General features: G+C 37.1%; 1 protein-coding gene across 10 annotated transcripts in view; it reads left to right on the top strand.

Annotated features, from left to right (window-relative positions):
• MARK1 (microtubule affinity regulating kinase 1) overlaps positions 1-17,438 on the top strand; it is a 60,715-nt gene that overhangs the window by 26,301 nt on the left and 16,976 nt on the right. For 8 of the 10 annotated variants that reach the window (XM_052805297.1, XM_052805299.1, XM_052805300.1 and 5 more), the window contains exons 4-9: positions 5,734-5,782; positions 6,915-6,980; positions 7,968-8,038; positions 9,041-9,097; positions 12,915-13,151; positions 13,241-13,360. In XM_052805297.1, the coding sequence (XP_052661257.1) occupies positions 5,734-5,782; positions 6,915-6,980; positions 7,968-8,038; positions 9,041-9,097; positions 12,915-13,151; positions 13,241-13,360 (600 nt within the window). Of the gene's footprint in view, positions 1-1,663; positions 2,438-5,733; positions 5,783-6,262; positions 6,352-6,914; positions 6,981-7,967; positions 8,039-9,040; positions 9,098-12,914; positions 13,152-13,240; positions 13,361-17,438 lie in introns of those variants that run through there. The other 2 variants (XM_052805301.1, XM_052805302.1) reach the window with 2 other exon arrangements.

Genomic DNA, 17,438 nt, shown 5'->3' with positions numbered 1-17,438 from the left:
TTAATAGGAACAGACACTCTTCTAATGAATGTTTATAGAGGAATACTGGAGTATGTTACTGTCACAAAAATACCACTCCTGAGTTTGAACCCTTCTAAATTAACATAGTTGAGAAGACAGTCTCTAGAACTTCCAAGCTGGTAAATTGTACACAGGTCAGCAAAACTTTTAGGCTTTCAATCACTACTGATTATTATTGATCAAACAAGACAAATATGTAGTGATCTTAGGCACAGGGTCATTAACAAAACCATCCCCTTTCCATTCACTATAATATAAAGGGTACCAGGTGTGAGTAGGTTTTACCATAGTACTTGCTACTGACCTAATGAAGTAAAATGAGTTGAGCCATCATAGGGTCTCATGCACTGTTCTGTTTTGTAAACAGAAATATTTGAGCACATACTTCAGTTGCTGAAAGTGTCATACAAGCTAGGTCTGTAGTTAGTCATGGATGTGGAAGCAAGGAAGTGTTTAGTTTGTTCTTAGCCACTCTCCAATGTTATTTATGCCATATAGTTTGGATGGGGTACTTCTCAGACATAGTTATTTTAGCTTAAACCATCAAATGTTAGGAGATAGACACAAGTAAGCTGACCTTGTGAATTTTTAATTTTGCATCCTTGTGCATGCAATGTGATAGTCTTAAGTTCTATTTCTTGCTCCAGGACCTCTACCTCTTTAAATAGACAATGTTGAATTGAGGGCACTGTCTTTTATTTTGTTTTCAATTTGTTCAGTATGTGGTTCCCATCTTACTCGGTGAGCACCTGTTCAGAAGACAGAGCTGGCTTTTTTGTGAACTTGCTATCTTGATAGTAGCATATTACACTGACTTAGCTTTTTCCCCTGTCATGATTGTAGTTTGATCCCAAGTGTAAGTATTTGGGTTTCATCACAACTAGAATTTATATCAAAATAGCTGTTCTATTTTGTGCGTGTCTGCTACATTGAAAGTGTCGTCTTGGACTGGCTTCACTAGGGATGTTTCTGAAATAGCGTTCTGTTGCTCTTCTGCAAACTGCTAGTGGAACAGAAGGTGCCTTTTTTTCACTTAGCAAGCGGCATTTCACATTTTCCCTTTTTGGGGGTCAGCAGACTTCTTTTTATTCCTTAAACATATCTAAAGCCTTAAACTTAGGTTCTTTCTGTTGTTAAGAAAAGCAGAACAGAAATAAAGTAGAGGATTTGGAACAATTTCAATATTACCTATTGAAAGCTATGCTTTTTTGCAACATCCCTTCTCAGTAATGATTTAGAAACTAGAGAAGCATTCAAGCACATCTTTCAAAGCAAGAAAAGGCCTTGGTTAACTGAAGATTTTTAGTTCGATTGCAGTGACTTAAAATAGTTAATCTTAATCATAGATGTCAACCTGACAGCAAGTAGAAGTGTTAGCAATGGTGTGACAGAAGATCTTTGCACTTTCTGCAGTCTGTGCCCTGAAAAATGAAACCGGAAAAGCAAGAATCAAATTCTCAAGCCTTGTGCCTTTTCCATAGGTACAAGTTCTACGAATTGAGTATGGTGCTGGCTGTCCTCTACTATAAGTGAAGCTATTGAAGCTACAACCTGTTTGCAACAAGATGCTTGTTCAAGAGCTTTCTTTTTGAATGATAGCACTTTGTTAAGAAGGAAGAGCGATCCTATAAATGTGGGGTGGGGGGAGAGGATTCAGGGAGCACTTAGACCTTCCAAGAGAGAAGTACACTGCTGCTTAAGAAAATAGAGGTGTGTGTGAATTCTGAAAGTGCTATTTTTTGTCAGTAAAATAGATCATTATATAATCCTGCAGCTCGCCCTGTCGTGAAAGAACTAATTTCACTGTTCTGTCCAGATTTCTATAAAATTAACAAACTTGGCTTTGTAGGAAATAACAATGGTCTTGTTGCTTTAATACATCTCTTCCTTTGCATATAGAGATATCCTGCGTGTTATTGAGGGGTGTAGTGGCTGTTGTTTAAAGATACCTCTATTTGTAAATACATAGTTATTGACACAGCTAGTGTTAATGACCAATATGCTTCTGCAAGGAGAAAGGGCGGGGGATTTATCCCAAAGTAGTGCTCCACAGAATGCAGAGTTGCAATGTAAAATAATGTATTCTAATACTTGAATACTGTTAATGCTTTTATTCAAGTGTTATCCATTGTTCAGAGATTTTCTAGATTGTTTCTCTCTTGTGAGAGAATATCGGAGGAGTGAACATTGGCATTTTCTTAACTTGTATAAATGTGCATTTATAGTGGACCAAATAACATCCTGAATATACGCCAGAACTCCAGGGAACAGTTCATTTGCCGGATTTCCATCCCACTCCCTCTCTGCTCTTTTGAACATCTGTATTGAAATAACTTTCCCTGCTCTTTCTCCCCACTCTGCATTTGAGACACCCTTATACACCCCCTTGAACCGTATGGGCCAGGAACTACACAAGGTATAATGTGGCTGTGTTTGTGGTCTCTACATAGTGCTGTTCCATTATTTCAGTTCTTTCAGCACTTTACACAATTTCTTTCTTCCTGGGTTGGAAGGTATCTGTCACGCCAAGCAGCCTTAGCAAAGCTACTTGACTTAGTTATGTAGCAGTATTACGGAACATGTAAGTTAAATCTGCCTAATTTGCAAGATGCCTATACCTGAGTTACTTCAGAAAAAGGTCTGAAAATGTCAGTTTCCAGGTAAACAACTGCTGGAAACTTCTCAGAAGCTGATAACAGCTGTAAAACATGAACTCTGAGGAATGTGGATCTCACCATGAAGAAGGCAACCTTGCATGCTGTAGTTTCAGTAGTGGGCAGGTAGTTGGGAGAGGAATATTGTAGGGAGTACAACCACTTAGGGTTTTTTAATCTTTCCTCAGAGCAAGTCATTTAGTCAGCAGGTACCTGCAGGTAGATTCCAAGATTTCAACTATTCTTTCAATTCTTACTCTGCTGATTTCTCTGTTTCCCTGCTCTCATATGTTTCTAGGGAGACTGACACCATCCCATCTGTAAAATAAAATAGCCAGTTTCTGTTCAGCTTATGCTTGACATGACTTGTGTGGATGAGCATCACCTAAGATAACTTCAGCTGGTTCAGCCTTGTCCAGTTCTTGCTCTAAGCATGCAAAGGCATTTCCACCAACATTAAAAGTGCCTTTGAGTCAAAATCCCCAAACAAACAAGAAGCCCTCCTCAGAGCTACTAACCAGCAAGAAAATACCCAGATTCACCTTGTGACTTTGAATTCATTTAGAATTTGCGTTAGAATAGCTGCTTGCTTTCAAAAGGTTGAGACTTACTACTTTCTCTTGATACACTCATGGTGACTACCAGGACTGCGTACCTGCTTTTGTATGAGAACCATATGCTTCACTTTTCTGAAAAATGTCTATTCAACAGGGTATATAATACAAGGTGTTGTAAAAAATTTGATTGGTGTTTGTACAGAATAAACCTAAGCCCATACTTTGGGTCTTGGTGATGTCTTCTGTTCAGAACCGGAGCAAGTAAGTGGTTCTTTCGTATAACAAAGTATCTGCGTCAGGCTAGAGGTCAGTATCGTTGTGTGTTGAGGAAAAGAGAGTTTTATTTCCGTTTCCTAATAGGCTTTTTCCTTTATGGAAGGAAAAATTACATATTATGTGGAACAAAATTTCATGTCACTGTGAAATCCATTTGAATCTTAAACCAATTAGTAAACTTCTAAATCCTGTGAGAATAGTAAATAATCCACCTTTTTTTCCCCCCAATTACTATGTGCTTCATGTTACAAGTAAAATTGTTTTTCTTAATGATCTTTTTTTCTATATTTAAAATTATTTTATTTATAGAAGGCATGCATTTGTTGCCGTAACTTTTATTACTGGCATTAATACTGTTAAGTTATGAAATATCTTTCCAATCTTCTGGCAAGAATTAGTTTTCCACATACCTGCTTAGAAGCTGTTCTGAAGCTGTACCATCTATTGGTTTAGATTTGTTAGCTTCTGACTAATTGATACTGATTTAGCTGGGAAACTTTCTTGTGCAACAAATTCGAATACTTAAAAAAAAATGCACAAAGAACAGTCTAATATGTTTTTTCACGGGAATAACTGACTTTATGAGAAAACAAGAATATTTGCTAAAGTTAATTCTAGTGCATAGTATTGCATACCCATGTGTCACATTTTGAACACAAGCAAACTGCATCATACTGTTCGTGTTTTCTCAAAGAAATGCTTTTATAGTCTTTGCTTCCTTCTGAAATTGTTTTAATGGCAATTATAAGGCAAGTGGGTAGTAACTAGCTTGAAATACTTACGTGAAGTAAATGTAGAACTGCAATAATATTGATCAAAACCTGAATTACAGCAAGATGTTGCTCTATAGTCTTAACTTGTAGAATAAATGCAGAATTTTAGAAATGTTATGACTAGGTTGCACAAATGGAGTAAAAAAGTCAGTGTTATCTAAGCAAAAGAATTTTAATTTCTCTTAACTTGTAGCCTCAGCCATCATAAAATAGAAACTAAAGTGCTACTCTTTGAGGAGGTGTTCAGTCTCTGGCTTTTATCATTGTACCCTTTTACAAAGATAGCATCTGAACAAATGGGACTAATTTTGAAAATGGAGGGAGAGATGTCCTCTGAGACATTAGACAAGCAAAACAGCAACAACGCACTTCTGCGTTGAGCCAAATTTCTCTATAAGGAGGACTGTAGTGCTAAGATGTTTCCAAAATGTCTAAGCGTTATGCTGAAGCCAGTGAGCTTTTCTTCCTTCATTTCAGCATCCTACTTCAGCCCAATATGGGATTAAAGAGCGTGCAGCACAGTAAATAGATTTGGCGATGGGGATATGCTGTTCACTTGAAGTAAAGCAGTGCAAGCTTATCAGTATTGACAGCCTCAAGTATAGAATAACAGAACTATGTAGCCATTTTGGATTCCTTTTGTTTGCTTTCTTCCCTTTGAGCCCCTAGGTTAGTCTTGCTTCACCTCTTATTCAATCAATAAACCCATGAATACTAGAAATTTAAGAGCAAAGACCTCTTGTTTCTGGTTTAAAAAAAAAAAAAGTAAACCCACCATTGTCTTAAGTATATGCACTTAGGGCTGTAAGTTTGTCCAGTTGTTTTTAATTATGTGACTCAGGATTATAAAGCAGACTTTCATCAATCATAAACCTTCAGGCCTTGCCAGAGGGAGAGGGGACATCACTGCTTGTGACTCAGTGTAAAATTTGGTAGTTGTGAGGAAAGTGAACTTGCCTGCTTCAGCTCCACAGAGCGGCAGGACTGGGGTACGTCAGGATTCCTGATAATCTAATTGCATTTTAACATCTGTGTGTTCGACTTTTCTGTAGTACTACACCTTGTATTTGCACCCACAATTGTGTATGTGTTCAGGGTAGTTAGCTGAGCTTGCTAGTCACCAAAGAAATTGGAGCAAAGAGATAACAAAAACTTGTGTGAATAATCCATTGGTTTTGGTCAGTGTGAAACTCCAGAAAGGGCTATAAAACTTACCTGTGTCTGTTTGTGTAAAGCTTAAAAATTAGTCTGGTTTTGATATAGTTGGTAGTGGTTATTTTTATAAAATGTACAAGATGTAGATTATGTTTTCTGGAGTTCACTATTTATGATTTATGCTAATGCTATTTTCTATGGCTTATCCTGCTCCTTTTTGCCATCTAAAATTGCATATCTTTTGTACCTTTTCCCCAATAAACACGCTCTAAGAAAATTGTCTTGCTTCCTTGACAGTTGTTTCGAGAAGTACGAATAATGAAGATACTGAATCATCCCAATATTGGTAGGAGCCCTGCATTTCTGCAAACTTTTCTTTTTATTATACTGTTCACATTTTACTCTGGCTTTATTTGAATGTACTTCACTGCTATACTTTTGTTCATTAAACTTTTTTGAGATAACGGGACAGTGAGCATTCAGTAAATGCTTCATTGTCTCACCTCCTTTATTGACTTTGCTTGAAAGAATAATTTTTCTCTGAGGAGATAAACTGCTCAGTCCAGGAAAGCCTTAATACAAAGTAGGCGATGCTGAGCACTTCAGTCTATTGAGGGCCCCAACTCCCCTCTTCCATTGAAATTACTCTTGAGGCTAAAAAGCATGAGTTTCTTAGGTGAAAGTAGCAAAACTCCATTAGTTCAGTGTAGGAAAGACTCCCACTGACTGATATTTCCAGAAAATTAGAATTACAAAGTATGTAATTTTCCCTTTCTGCTTTAGTTCTTTCACCTACCCCACAGCTTCAGGGCCCTACTTTGTGATGACAATTCTTCTGGCTGAGGAGGGCTGGACAGTCTTGTTCCAGAGACAGTTAATGGTCCTGAATTGGCCAGAGGGCTTGTTGCATACAAGGTATGGTTGAGGTGTACAAGTTATTACATGCTAGGCACTCCCTTCTCATCCCTTGAATTGTTTGTTGCTTTTCCAGCATTCTTAGCTTCTGCTGTTTTTTGTTTTCTTGGGGGTGGTGGGGGGTGTGTGTTTTAAATGAGTGGTTACTATTACAATCTGAGGACAGTCTTCCAGACTTGATGTTTCTGGTATCCACTCGGTTTTCGGTTGGTCAGAACCTCAGATTTCTAACTGGGAGCAGTTTACTAGCAAAACAGGGAAGGTTTGTATGATCTTAAAGATGTCTGTGTCAAATTAAACACTAATTTCAGCATGAACTTGTTTGTACACTGTGCATAAACTTCTGAGAAAATTATGAATTAATATGCTTTATTATCAACTGTGATTTAGAAATTAATTTTGCTTTTTTCCCCCTCAAAAGAATGCTAACCTAAAGGGCATAAAGTTTTCGTATGGTTTAGTGTTATCACTGGCCATGAATTATACTCACTTCATGAGTATAATTTTTTGTTTGTGCTGTGCTTTTGCTCCCTGCTGCAATATGTCATTCATTTTTCTTGCAGTAAAATTATTTGAAGTTATTGAAACTGAAAAGACATTGTATTTGGTAATGGAATATGCCAGTGGGGGTAAGTGGATTCTTAATTCTGCTTTAAGGATAAACTGAAATATGGAAAGCCGTGCCAGTTGCATGCCTAGGAAGAATTTAAGGATTTTATGGTTAATGGGTTATTCCAATCTGGCCTTCACAACAGTCCTAGCAGACCTCCCAGGGCAGACTTTCCTGCTTGCATCACATTCTGTTAAGTAACCCATTCTGAGGTTTCTGCTGGAATATCAGGAGATAATCTGGTGCCGATTCTGGCAAAAACTTGATTCAGTATTTATCCGCTATATTTAGGCGAGCACTGGTGCCTCATTTTATCTTGAAAATGTGTACCAAAGCACTTGGAGAGACAGGTCCGGGGGATGGGAATAAGGAACACTGGAAAGGGGACCAGCAGGATCATGAGTGAGAGGAATAGTGGGTGGCTGCTTGAGAAGCTGCTTAGCATCTGAATGGGGAATGTTTGAATGTGGGAAGGGAATCTAGCACAGGGTTAGTGACCAGCTAGGAAAGGTTGCTTGTCAGACAGTGCAAAGATGAGGATCTGAAAGGCATTTGAGCAGCTTTATTAGAAAGAGAACAAGAAGATAAAACCTGAAGTAAGACAGATACTGTTAAGTGAAGCTGCTAGGGATATGTGAAACAAATCTGGTACGTAAGAAGTTGCCTGTTTCCCAGTGTGTCTTATGTGCAATATGAATGTTTTTAATGATTAAAGTCAATTTTTTTTTGTTTCACAGTGTTTTTTAAGTGAATTTATTTTAAAAATTCAAGAAGCCTTAGTATGAAGGGTTCCATTTTTGTATTTCTTGACTATTACATGTCTGAAAAATGAAATCCAATGCAAACAGTAAAAAGGAATTTTTCCTGGCTGCTTCTATTTCCTTTCCCTTCAAGAAGGGGTGTGGGGTGGGTGTGGGTGTTGTCTTCAAGCATGATTTGATTGTGCGTGACAGTCAAAAATAAAACCTGGGCAATATGACTGATGTTTTGTCCTTGTTATGGTCAGGAGAAGTGTTTGACTACCTAGTTGCACATGGAAGAATGAAAGAGAAAGAAGCTCGTGCAAAATTCAGGCAGGTATGAAATTAACATTTATTCTTTTTTTTGTTTCTATTTATGGTGTTTTCAGATAGCCATGAGTGTGAGCATACTTCTTTTACTTTAAAAAAAATATTCATTGTTGTGATAATGTTTATTAAAGCTGGAGTGGAAAAAATCCCTGAAGAGAAAAATATCTGCTTCCTACGTACTGTCTAAAAATAGTAAGACTGTTTTACATTCTTTTTTAGTGGATGTTCCTAAGAGCCACATTTTTGTATTGTGACTCACTTGAGGTTTTAGTCCTTTTCTGAATATTTTAGAATTTAATGGATGTATCTAGAGATGTTGATATGATGATATGTATTGCTGTGTCATGTCACAGTGTTTTGTATGAAGGGTATTCTGTAACAGGTTTTTATATTCTTATATGCATTTATATTACAGACTTTCTCATCTTAATCTTTCTTACCCTGTTTTTAGTGATTATTTTGTGAAAAGCTTTAATTAGATGTACAAAATTTGGTATTTTTCAGAAATAAGATATATAGTTAACATGTAAAGAAACTGCTTTTAACTTGCTGATTCAGACTTGTGTTTCATTACAAATACGTGAAAGATGTATATGAAAGTGTTGAATGAACTATTCTGTTAGGGATGAATTGCAGAGATATGCTGCAAATATTTCAGAAGATAAAATCTGAGATGGTACATCCAGCTATTGGGTTGGGGGGTAGAATAATTCCTTTTTATAGTTATTGCTGTTGGGTGATCTGCATTTAAGAATAGATGTTTCTCCTATTACCTTGGGGAGTATGTATTAAACTTTTTTTAATAAGAAAAGTAGCTGCTTTTAGGGACTTTTTAGTTTTAGTATTTGAGCTTCAATGAAACTTACATGAATATTTTCGAAAACAAAAGCTTTATTTATTAATTTCTTATGTTCCACTGAATCATATCAGGAGCCAAAATTACTAAATTGTATACAAAAACTTATACTGAGATTGAAATAATATTTCACTGATCATCTTGGTGTTTCAGATTGTATCTGCTGTGCAGTACTGTCATCAGAAATGCATAGTTCATCGTGATCTTAAGGTAGGCTATTACTTATTTTTCATTTTGCTGATTGACAGTATAGTCTTAATTTCATTCAATATACTTGTCCTTGCCACTGTCTCTGAATGCCTCAAAAATGTGAATGAGGGAACTATCACTTGTATTTTATTCTCAATTTTCTGAAGCAGAAAAATAATGTAGCTTGCCTGTTGGAACAGGGGAGAGACGAGAATAGAACATGTGTTACTTTCATTACAGTTTTGGCTTTAAGAAAAGACATGCTCTCCAAAGAATTACATCTGCTGGCATGCAGATACCTACACACTGAAGCTGCAGAAGTTCAATGATACCAGTCAGCACTACTTAATTAAAATATTTTCAGTTAAAATATATTGCAAGATATATAAAACAGTCTTTCCTTAGTGATTCATAAGGAATATATTAGGTTTTTAATCCATTTGAACTTCTGGTTTATACTCTAGTGTTTAATTTGGGCAGAAAAAATAAATTGAAGGTAAACAGAAATTAGTTGAACTTCCTTTTTTTTATGTTTTCTAGTCATCTATCTGTATAAACATACCAGACCATGTTAGAGTTCAGCAATTGCAGGTACAATCTAAGCATTCAGTGTGTAGTTGTCTTTGTGCCAAGTTTAGATATCATGGGACTTGGACACAATATCTTCACCCACTTAAAAGTTGGCTTGTGCTCTTGCTTTGATATCTTTGTACGTTTACAAAGAAAACACTGGTGTATGTTCTTTTCTATTAATATATATAAATACTTGTGAAAAGCTGAGGTTGAATAATTCCTAAGGGTTTTTTTCACCAGTATCTTTTGTCTTAACTTTCTTATAATACACTGCAGCATGCTCTCAACCTCTTTCTTACAAATCTGTTCCCTAATACCTGTCAATCTGCCAGCTCTTGCATGTGCATATGGTGCTGGATAATACACCCTTTTCTGCTGAGTCCTCCCTGCCCCAGGACCATTGTCATCTGATGATGGAGGTGCCTGGCCAGCACTCTGAAGTCAGAATACAAGGAAGGAAAGGGCTGAATCTCGTTGAAATCTTGATTTAAAAAAATTCTTCCCCATCTTGCGTGGTGGTTTGGAGCCCACGAATGTTTTGTCGAGCTCCCTGGAGCTTACTGCAGCCACTGTTATTGAGCTTTCCAGAGGACTGCACCTAGGGACCTGTTGGCTTGGCTGGACAAGCCGCTTTCACTGGTTGTCTCAGCCCTATACTTGACTGGGAGCCAGCCATCTCCTGGTGCTTCTCTGGCACTGGCGTGCTCAGCCCAGCTATATTACTGAGTCTTACTGCATTAACCCCTGCAGTTATTTAGCATCCTACATCTTGCTCTTTCTCACAGAGCCCATTACAGCCTCCAGCCCTCATTCATTTCTTAGTTCCATAGCACGCATGCAGCTCACTGCATTGCTCACAGGACTATCCAAAACTGCTTCGCAGCATTCATGCGGGATCCCTTTTACCATCTGTCACAAGTACTCTGCTGCTGATCTCCTTCCTATTTGCAAGACAGGCAGGCAGGCTCCAAAATAATTTCTTTGTTTGCTTTTCTCTCTCCATCTTCTCTTGGATGGAGTTATGTTAGACTTATTTGAAAAGTTCAGTGTTAGGTGTGATTGAGAGCCAGTCAGCCTAGCCAATAAAAAATATGTTTCCCAGAGAAAAAAGGGCTAAATGTATGGCTTTGAGGAGGTGTTCTCACTTCGTCTCTTCTTTCCAAATGTTACGTGTCATCTCTGTTTCACTTAAAACTCTTCTCATGGAGCTGCAGAGAAGGAAGAAGCAACTTTAAAGTTGTGTCTGCATTCACAGCTGCTTCTGTTGACTTCCTCCACGGTATCAGCACGCTGACCAATTGACATTGTTAGCACAGCAAGGCAGAGGTCTAGTGCCACTTCGGAGATTTTTTTGTAAGCCTTTTTGGCTTTAATAACAGAAAGGGTAAACTTCATCAAATACAAGTTACTTCAGACTAAACTAGGAAGACATGTAAGAAAATGTGCATGTTTGTCCAGGCTTTTCTGGCAAAAGGGGAGGGAATGCAAGGCCAGTGGGTACTTAAACGGTCTCCTTTTAATTTTCTGTGATTATAAACAGCTTGCGCAGAAAGGGCTATAACCAATTCCAACTTTGCTCATCCTGTGATGCACAAAACTTACCTTGCCTTTTCAGTGACTGTTAATACTTTTTGCTCTGAACATGTAATCAACAAGAGCATAGTCTTTCTATTTGGCATATTAAAAAGGTTTTTTTGGTGTGTTTGTCTGAAGTAAGGAACCTACAAACATGGGGTACTTGGGTAGCAGAGTACTGTTGAACTAGGAGGACTATTGTAATGGCAGAGCAGCTGCGCTGACAGTGATGTTTTCACCACAAGGAAAATGAAGTCTTTGTGCAGTCATGTAGAACGCTGTCAAATCTGGAAAATATCTCTGTGAGTCTGTCTGCAGGCACATCAGCTGGAACCAGCTGAGATTACAGGTCATGATTTGGGAAAATAAAATATTTTCCAGGATAGTTAGTTTGTAAAAATGGTCTCTATTTTACTCCTGATAAAGGCTAAATTCTGTTGCGCAGCTATTGGCTTGATATACTGGTAGTTAATTGTCTCCTGTTCTGTTCATTGAGTGCAAGTGAAATTATTAAAACATAAAACCAACAAACAAAAGAACCCAAACAAAATCATGTTTACCCTTTTAATCAAAGCAACTAACAAATTGATTGCTGCTTCTCTGATCCTGAACTAAGGCTTTTTTTTTATTTTCTGGGCTCAATTCTGAGCACAGCATCCTATGAGATGTCTGTGTTTGCTATAAAACTGATGTTTGGCAATTAGGTGAATCATTTGCTCTGGCTAATGTCAGTCCTCCTGTTGAAAAAGTATTCCTGCACTGCTCAGTGCTGCTCCTGTGTTGCTGATATGCAAATCAGGAGTCAGGCTACCCAGTTAAGTGAGTAAACGTTGCCCAGTTCTGCTGCACTCCTTGCACAGTATTGTTGCATTTTGAGAAATGTATTTTATTTTTTTCCAGTAATGGATTAGTATTTCTCTAACCTTGCTCTTTTAATGTTCTGACCTACCTGTGATACTAAGTATAAGATACTGTTTACTGACTCTCCCAGGTTCCTGAATACTTGCATTTAGGTATATGTGATGCATTGCATTCACATGATGATTGCTGCACAGGCATTAATATTCTTAGATGTATAATACATGTGGTTTTTTAATATTTAGTAGCAGAGTGTTAAACACCTTTGTGTTGTTATTGCTCAAGCAAACTCTAATAATAGAGGAGAGTATTTTTTGGTACAGAGCACTAAGATACAGCACGTAGCTTATGCACATAGCTTACATCTTGTAAGCGGAAGAGATCTTCTTTTAAAGTCTTAAATCCCTTCTAATGTTTACCCCACCAAAGTGGTACATGATGTCTGGGATTAGATTTACGCTCCTTGGCATCAGAAGTTGGCATGAACCTGTCAAAAGCTGAAACTGCTATTCTGAGATGTCTAGATACTTCAGCCTGAAGCTGAACTAAGTTATTTCTTCCAGAAAAGAAAATCTTCATAGTTGATTCACTAGCTGACTTTCAAGTCTGTTTAGCTGCTTTTAACAATTATATTTTCCTGAGTAAACGTAGTTGATTTTCAATCTTTGTAATGTATTCAGGGGGATTAGTTTCTTTTGTTCTGCAGGATACAGATGGTGAACCATTTTAGAAAAAGAAACATTTTTGCATTTATTGATAAATGATAAAGTGTAATATATTGATCTTATTCTGATACATAAATTGTCCTTTTCCTCTTTTATTTTTCTCTTAGGCAGAAAACCTTCTACTTGATGCAGACATGAACATTAAAATTGCAGACTTTGGTTTTAGTAACGAATTTACAGTTGGTAATAAACTGGACACGTTTTGTGGAAGCCCACCTTATGCCGCTCCTGAACTTTTCCAAGGAAAGAAATACGATGGTCCTGAAGTGGATGTGTGGAGCCTTGGGGTGATTCTGTACACACTAGTAAGCGGATCATTGCCATTTGATGGTCAGAATCTAAAGGTACAGTTATAATATGAAAGCTTGGCTTTTACTCTCTTTAAATCTTCTATGTCATTAGTAGGCTCACCTTTTAAAACTTTATTTTAAAGGAACTGAGGGAGCGAGTACTGAGGGGAAAGTACCGTATTCCATTCTATATGTCCACAGACTGTGAAAATCTACTGAAGAAGCTGCTAGTACTGAATCCAATAAAACGAGGCAGCTTGGAAGTAAGTGAAAAAAAAAAAAATTAATCCATCTTGGAAAAAGGGGGTTTCAGATTAAGAAAGAATAAAATACAATAATTGCTTAAGACTTCTTTATTTTTCATGATAGTTACTTTCTTCCTGTTTTAAGGTCCCAAAAGTCTTGTCAAAAAAAAATAAAAAGCAGAAATGTCCTAGAAACAGTGCAGCTTGAAAATAGAAAGTGTTAATGAATGAAAGTCTAACCTTAATTGCAGCTGACTATAGACTATCATTTAAGAGCATTTCAAAGTGCAAACTGCTCCCGTTTGTTTCGGTCAGATAATGGAGCTAGTTCAAAAATGTGTGGAAAGCAGGACAAGATTGTACATATCTTCTGCTTGGAGTTTTTCAGGAAAACAAAAACAACAGCAGACGGTACCATAAGCATTTTTGACTTAGCTAACCATTTCCAGCATGACTTCTGAAAAAGGACAGATACAAGAAGAATAACTGTGATAGAAAACTATGTGGGTGTTTTGTTTTGTTTTAGTGCCATAATACAGATAAACACTAAGAACTCTTTGAATGATAAGCTAATAATTGCTAGTTACTTCTCTTCAGTCCACTGTTTCCCCCCTTCTGGTAGCTTTGTTTCTGAATAGCTGGAAAATTCAAATATGTAATAATACCTGCTGTGTCCTTCAGCTAAAATCTGCTTTGAGGATTTCTACTGAGTTATGATTTTTATTATTTTTTAATTAGTAAACTAGGTTTTCTCTTCATGGGATGCAGAGAATAGCTGTGCATAACTTATAAGGTGTCTAAAAGGTTCAGTGTTTTTAAGGGGATCTTTTGTTCAAGATTGCAGTATTGGCATGTACTTGCTGGATAACTCTGGAGCTGATATTTAACAAATATTTTGTGTAGACTTCACTCTAAATGCTGCTCTGTTCTATTTTGTGAATTATTTAACAAAGAGAGACTTTTTGAAATAACATCTACTTACCATAGAGATGAAAGTAGAGCAGAAGATAAATGGAATGGTTTTAAAATAGTATTTGCATGAGTTAATCACCAGTGACTTTTGTTTCATCTTTCTGTGCATACTTGTGCAGCAGTGGATGGTGTTCCAGAAAATAAATCCCTTTTAAGCAGCTTTTTATTTGTAGTGGCATGATTTATGCTTCCTGGCATGGATGCTACCTGCGCAAGGAAGCATGCATTTACTGAGCTCTGTCTGCATGCAACTTATTTCAAGCTGATGCTGGTTTGTGACTTGTTTATAAATAGTTTTAACTTGAATAAAATCTGTGCTGAAGAGAATAGTGAATAGTGGCTTCTACTTTACTGATATTCATTAATTATATTGCATTTATTACTGTCTAGAGGACATAATAGTAAGAGCGTAGTCACTTGAAGATGGTGAAAGATTGCTTTTTTTTTTTTTTCCTGTGTTGTGATAAGTTTTAGGAAAATAGATTTTCCTTTTATTGAACTTCCCTCTGGATTTTCAGCAGTTTCTCTTCAGATCTAATTTCACTTTCATTCTAGATATTGTAGCGTTATCCAGTTCTTAAAAAATTCCTTCCTGTCCCTGGAGAGAGGTGTTGGATAACAGCCTCACTGGAACAGCATAGTTGTCAGATTGTATGGAAGAGACCGAGTAAATGTTATGTGTGACAGGGGAGCGTCTTGTGCCAGTATGAAAATACTGGTGATAATGGGCATTGATCAGTATGCTAATCTGAGGGAGAGACACATCACAAATTTTTTTAACATTAGTGTTCCTGAAATCACATGTTTGTCAAATTAGAAAGCTATGGTACATGGTTTGAAAAGAAATTACTATTTCTTCCGTCTAAGCACTTCTAAAAATACATATTTAGAATGAAAGTATATATTTATTGGAAGTTTCTGAAAGTGGAAAGACAATGTCATCTTAGGTGGGGAGGATTTTTGTTTGTGCTTTGTCTTTTAATTATTTGCTCAGTCCCAGCCATATACCCGCTCAGTTCCCATGCATGTTTTTCCCAGACAATCCAATAGGATGTTTGTCAGTGACATTAGCATCAAAGCTGAGACTGACACAGGATCAGCACTGTATGGGTTAGGCTTAGCACTTTTCCTCTGGTAAGGACCAGGCAAATTTTTATTAAAATGGCTCATCTAGACTTTTTCACGGTTGCAACAGAGAGAAAATATTTTAGAAGCAAGAGAATGTTGTTGTAAAATAGTAAATCTTTGCAGGAAGAGATGGGAAAAATGCATTGTCAGGAAATATGTGGATCTCTCTTAACCATTAGGATTTCAGCAAAGTCTTTCTCCCCACCCCCCAGTCTTCAATTCTTTGCAAAGCAACGCTATGTGAGATTCCCACAGAGCAGATTTATGCTTACAAAGAGTAATATATCAAATAATTTTGAGACAGACAGGTCTTGATCCAGGCCAGATTTTTATTAGATAGTTTTCCTGAAAATTGAGGGACACCTCATCGATAATACCTAGTTTGTTGAAATTCAGTTTGGGTTATCTTTAAGAAATACCATTTGGGTCAGATGTTTAAATACCCTGATCAAGGCTGCTGCTCTTTAATCAGCTGACTGGAAGCCCAGCTGAACTTACACAGATGTAATATTGATCCTGGAATTGGATCATTTGTGTCACTTCAAAATGCTTGATTGTAAGAGCCTGTTTTAAGAGTTGTACAATAACTCAGTATGCCTATGAGATCATGTATTTAAAAGACAGAAGCTAGCAAAAGTTTAAATATTTAACAGATGGAAACTTAGAGCAGATTACATTGAACTGTAGATCCACCTACTGAAGAGACATGAAAAACTGTAAGTGGGAATTGTTGGGTTTGCCTGTTAATTCAAGAAGAATCAAGAAAGGGAGGTAGGATTTGAGCACTGTGCTTCCTGTCATCCAAACACCTCATCATGCTTAAACTTTAGATTTAATTAACAGTATCTTTAAAAAATTGTAATTGTAGATACTGCGTAGTACTCTTTGGGGAGTCTATCATGTTATTGCAAGGCTACAAATACATAACCAAAGTCTATTTTCAAATGGACTCATGCTTTGTGTGCCAGAAATGCAGTATAGTAATACGTGTTCGCAATCCCTTCCCTTTTATCCCCCCTCAAAAGCTAAAAAATCAATTCTGTGGCAGAACTTGGAACAAATCTTTAAGTCTTATTGTCAGCAAAATGTTATCTGGCCAAAGTTGTATCAGTACAAAGTTCTGTATTGTTCTTGTAAGGATACAGCTACTTGGGTCTGTAATTTGGCAGCAGCACTACATACAAAGAATTTGGTTATATCAATGGAAAATTGAGTCTCTTGCTCTTTGTGAGAAATAACTTAATTTGTTGTTTTCAAGGCATATTTGGAGGCTGTGGGAAACTTGACTTGCTGGCACTTGTTTCACTCTTCTGTCAATCTAGTGAGCGATATTAGCATCTGTCCGTAAAGAGGCATGTGTGCCTGTTGCTGTAGGAAGGAAAATGTTTTTAGCTGTTTTAAGAAAGATGAATATGTCCTTAGGGAGAAATTGTGGTGGTGGTTAGGGATTCCAGCTGATCAATCTTGCAGGCATATAAAACATCCAGGCTGCAGCAGAAGGAAATTTTCCAAAGAATGCAGCAGAAATTTTTAAAGTAAATATCTGCATGGCATAGAGAGAGTTAAGAGACATTTCTCCCTCCAGCCAAACTGTGAACGTATTTAGGTCAAGTGCAGTGAGAAGATCCATAGGAAAAAATGACCAGTTGGCATCACAATCTTGAAACAAATGACTGTAGGAAGCATCGGCATGCTCCTGAAATATTCCTTAGTTTCTAAACGCTTCCTTTGTTGTTATTTGAAGGGGTTATTTATTGTGATGGAGTTGGTATTGTAGTAACATCTAGAGATCTTAACCAAGTTTAGGGCATGAGTGTCAGGCACTTGGCAAGATGAGATTAAGAGACGGTGGAAGTGAAGGATACAAAATGAAAGATTTTTGTGTGTTGGAACTGCAGGTTTTTTTCTTTCAGTAGTTTTTGTCATATTTTTGGTGTTGGGGGGGTTTGTATTGTAAAGGGTAGATAGTGGGGGGGATGAACTAATGGAAACAAAA

Source organism: Harpia harpyja, chromosome 13 (genome assembly GCF_026419915.1).
Source record: "Harpia harpyja isolate bHarHar1 chromosome 13, bHarHar1 primary haplotype, whole genome shotgun sequence".
NCBI classification, from domain to species: Eukaryota; Metazoa; Chordata; class Aves; order Accipitriformes; family Accipitridae; genus Harpia; species Harpia harpyja.
The sequence above is the reverse complement of the archived record's forward strand: the minus strand, read 5'-3'. Positions and strand labels throughout refer to the sequence as shown.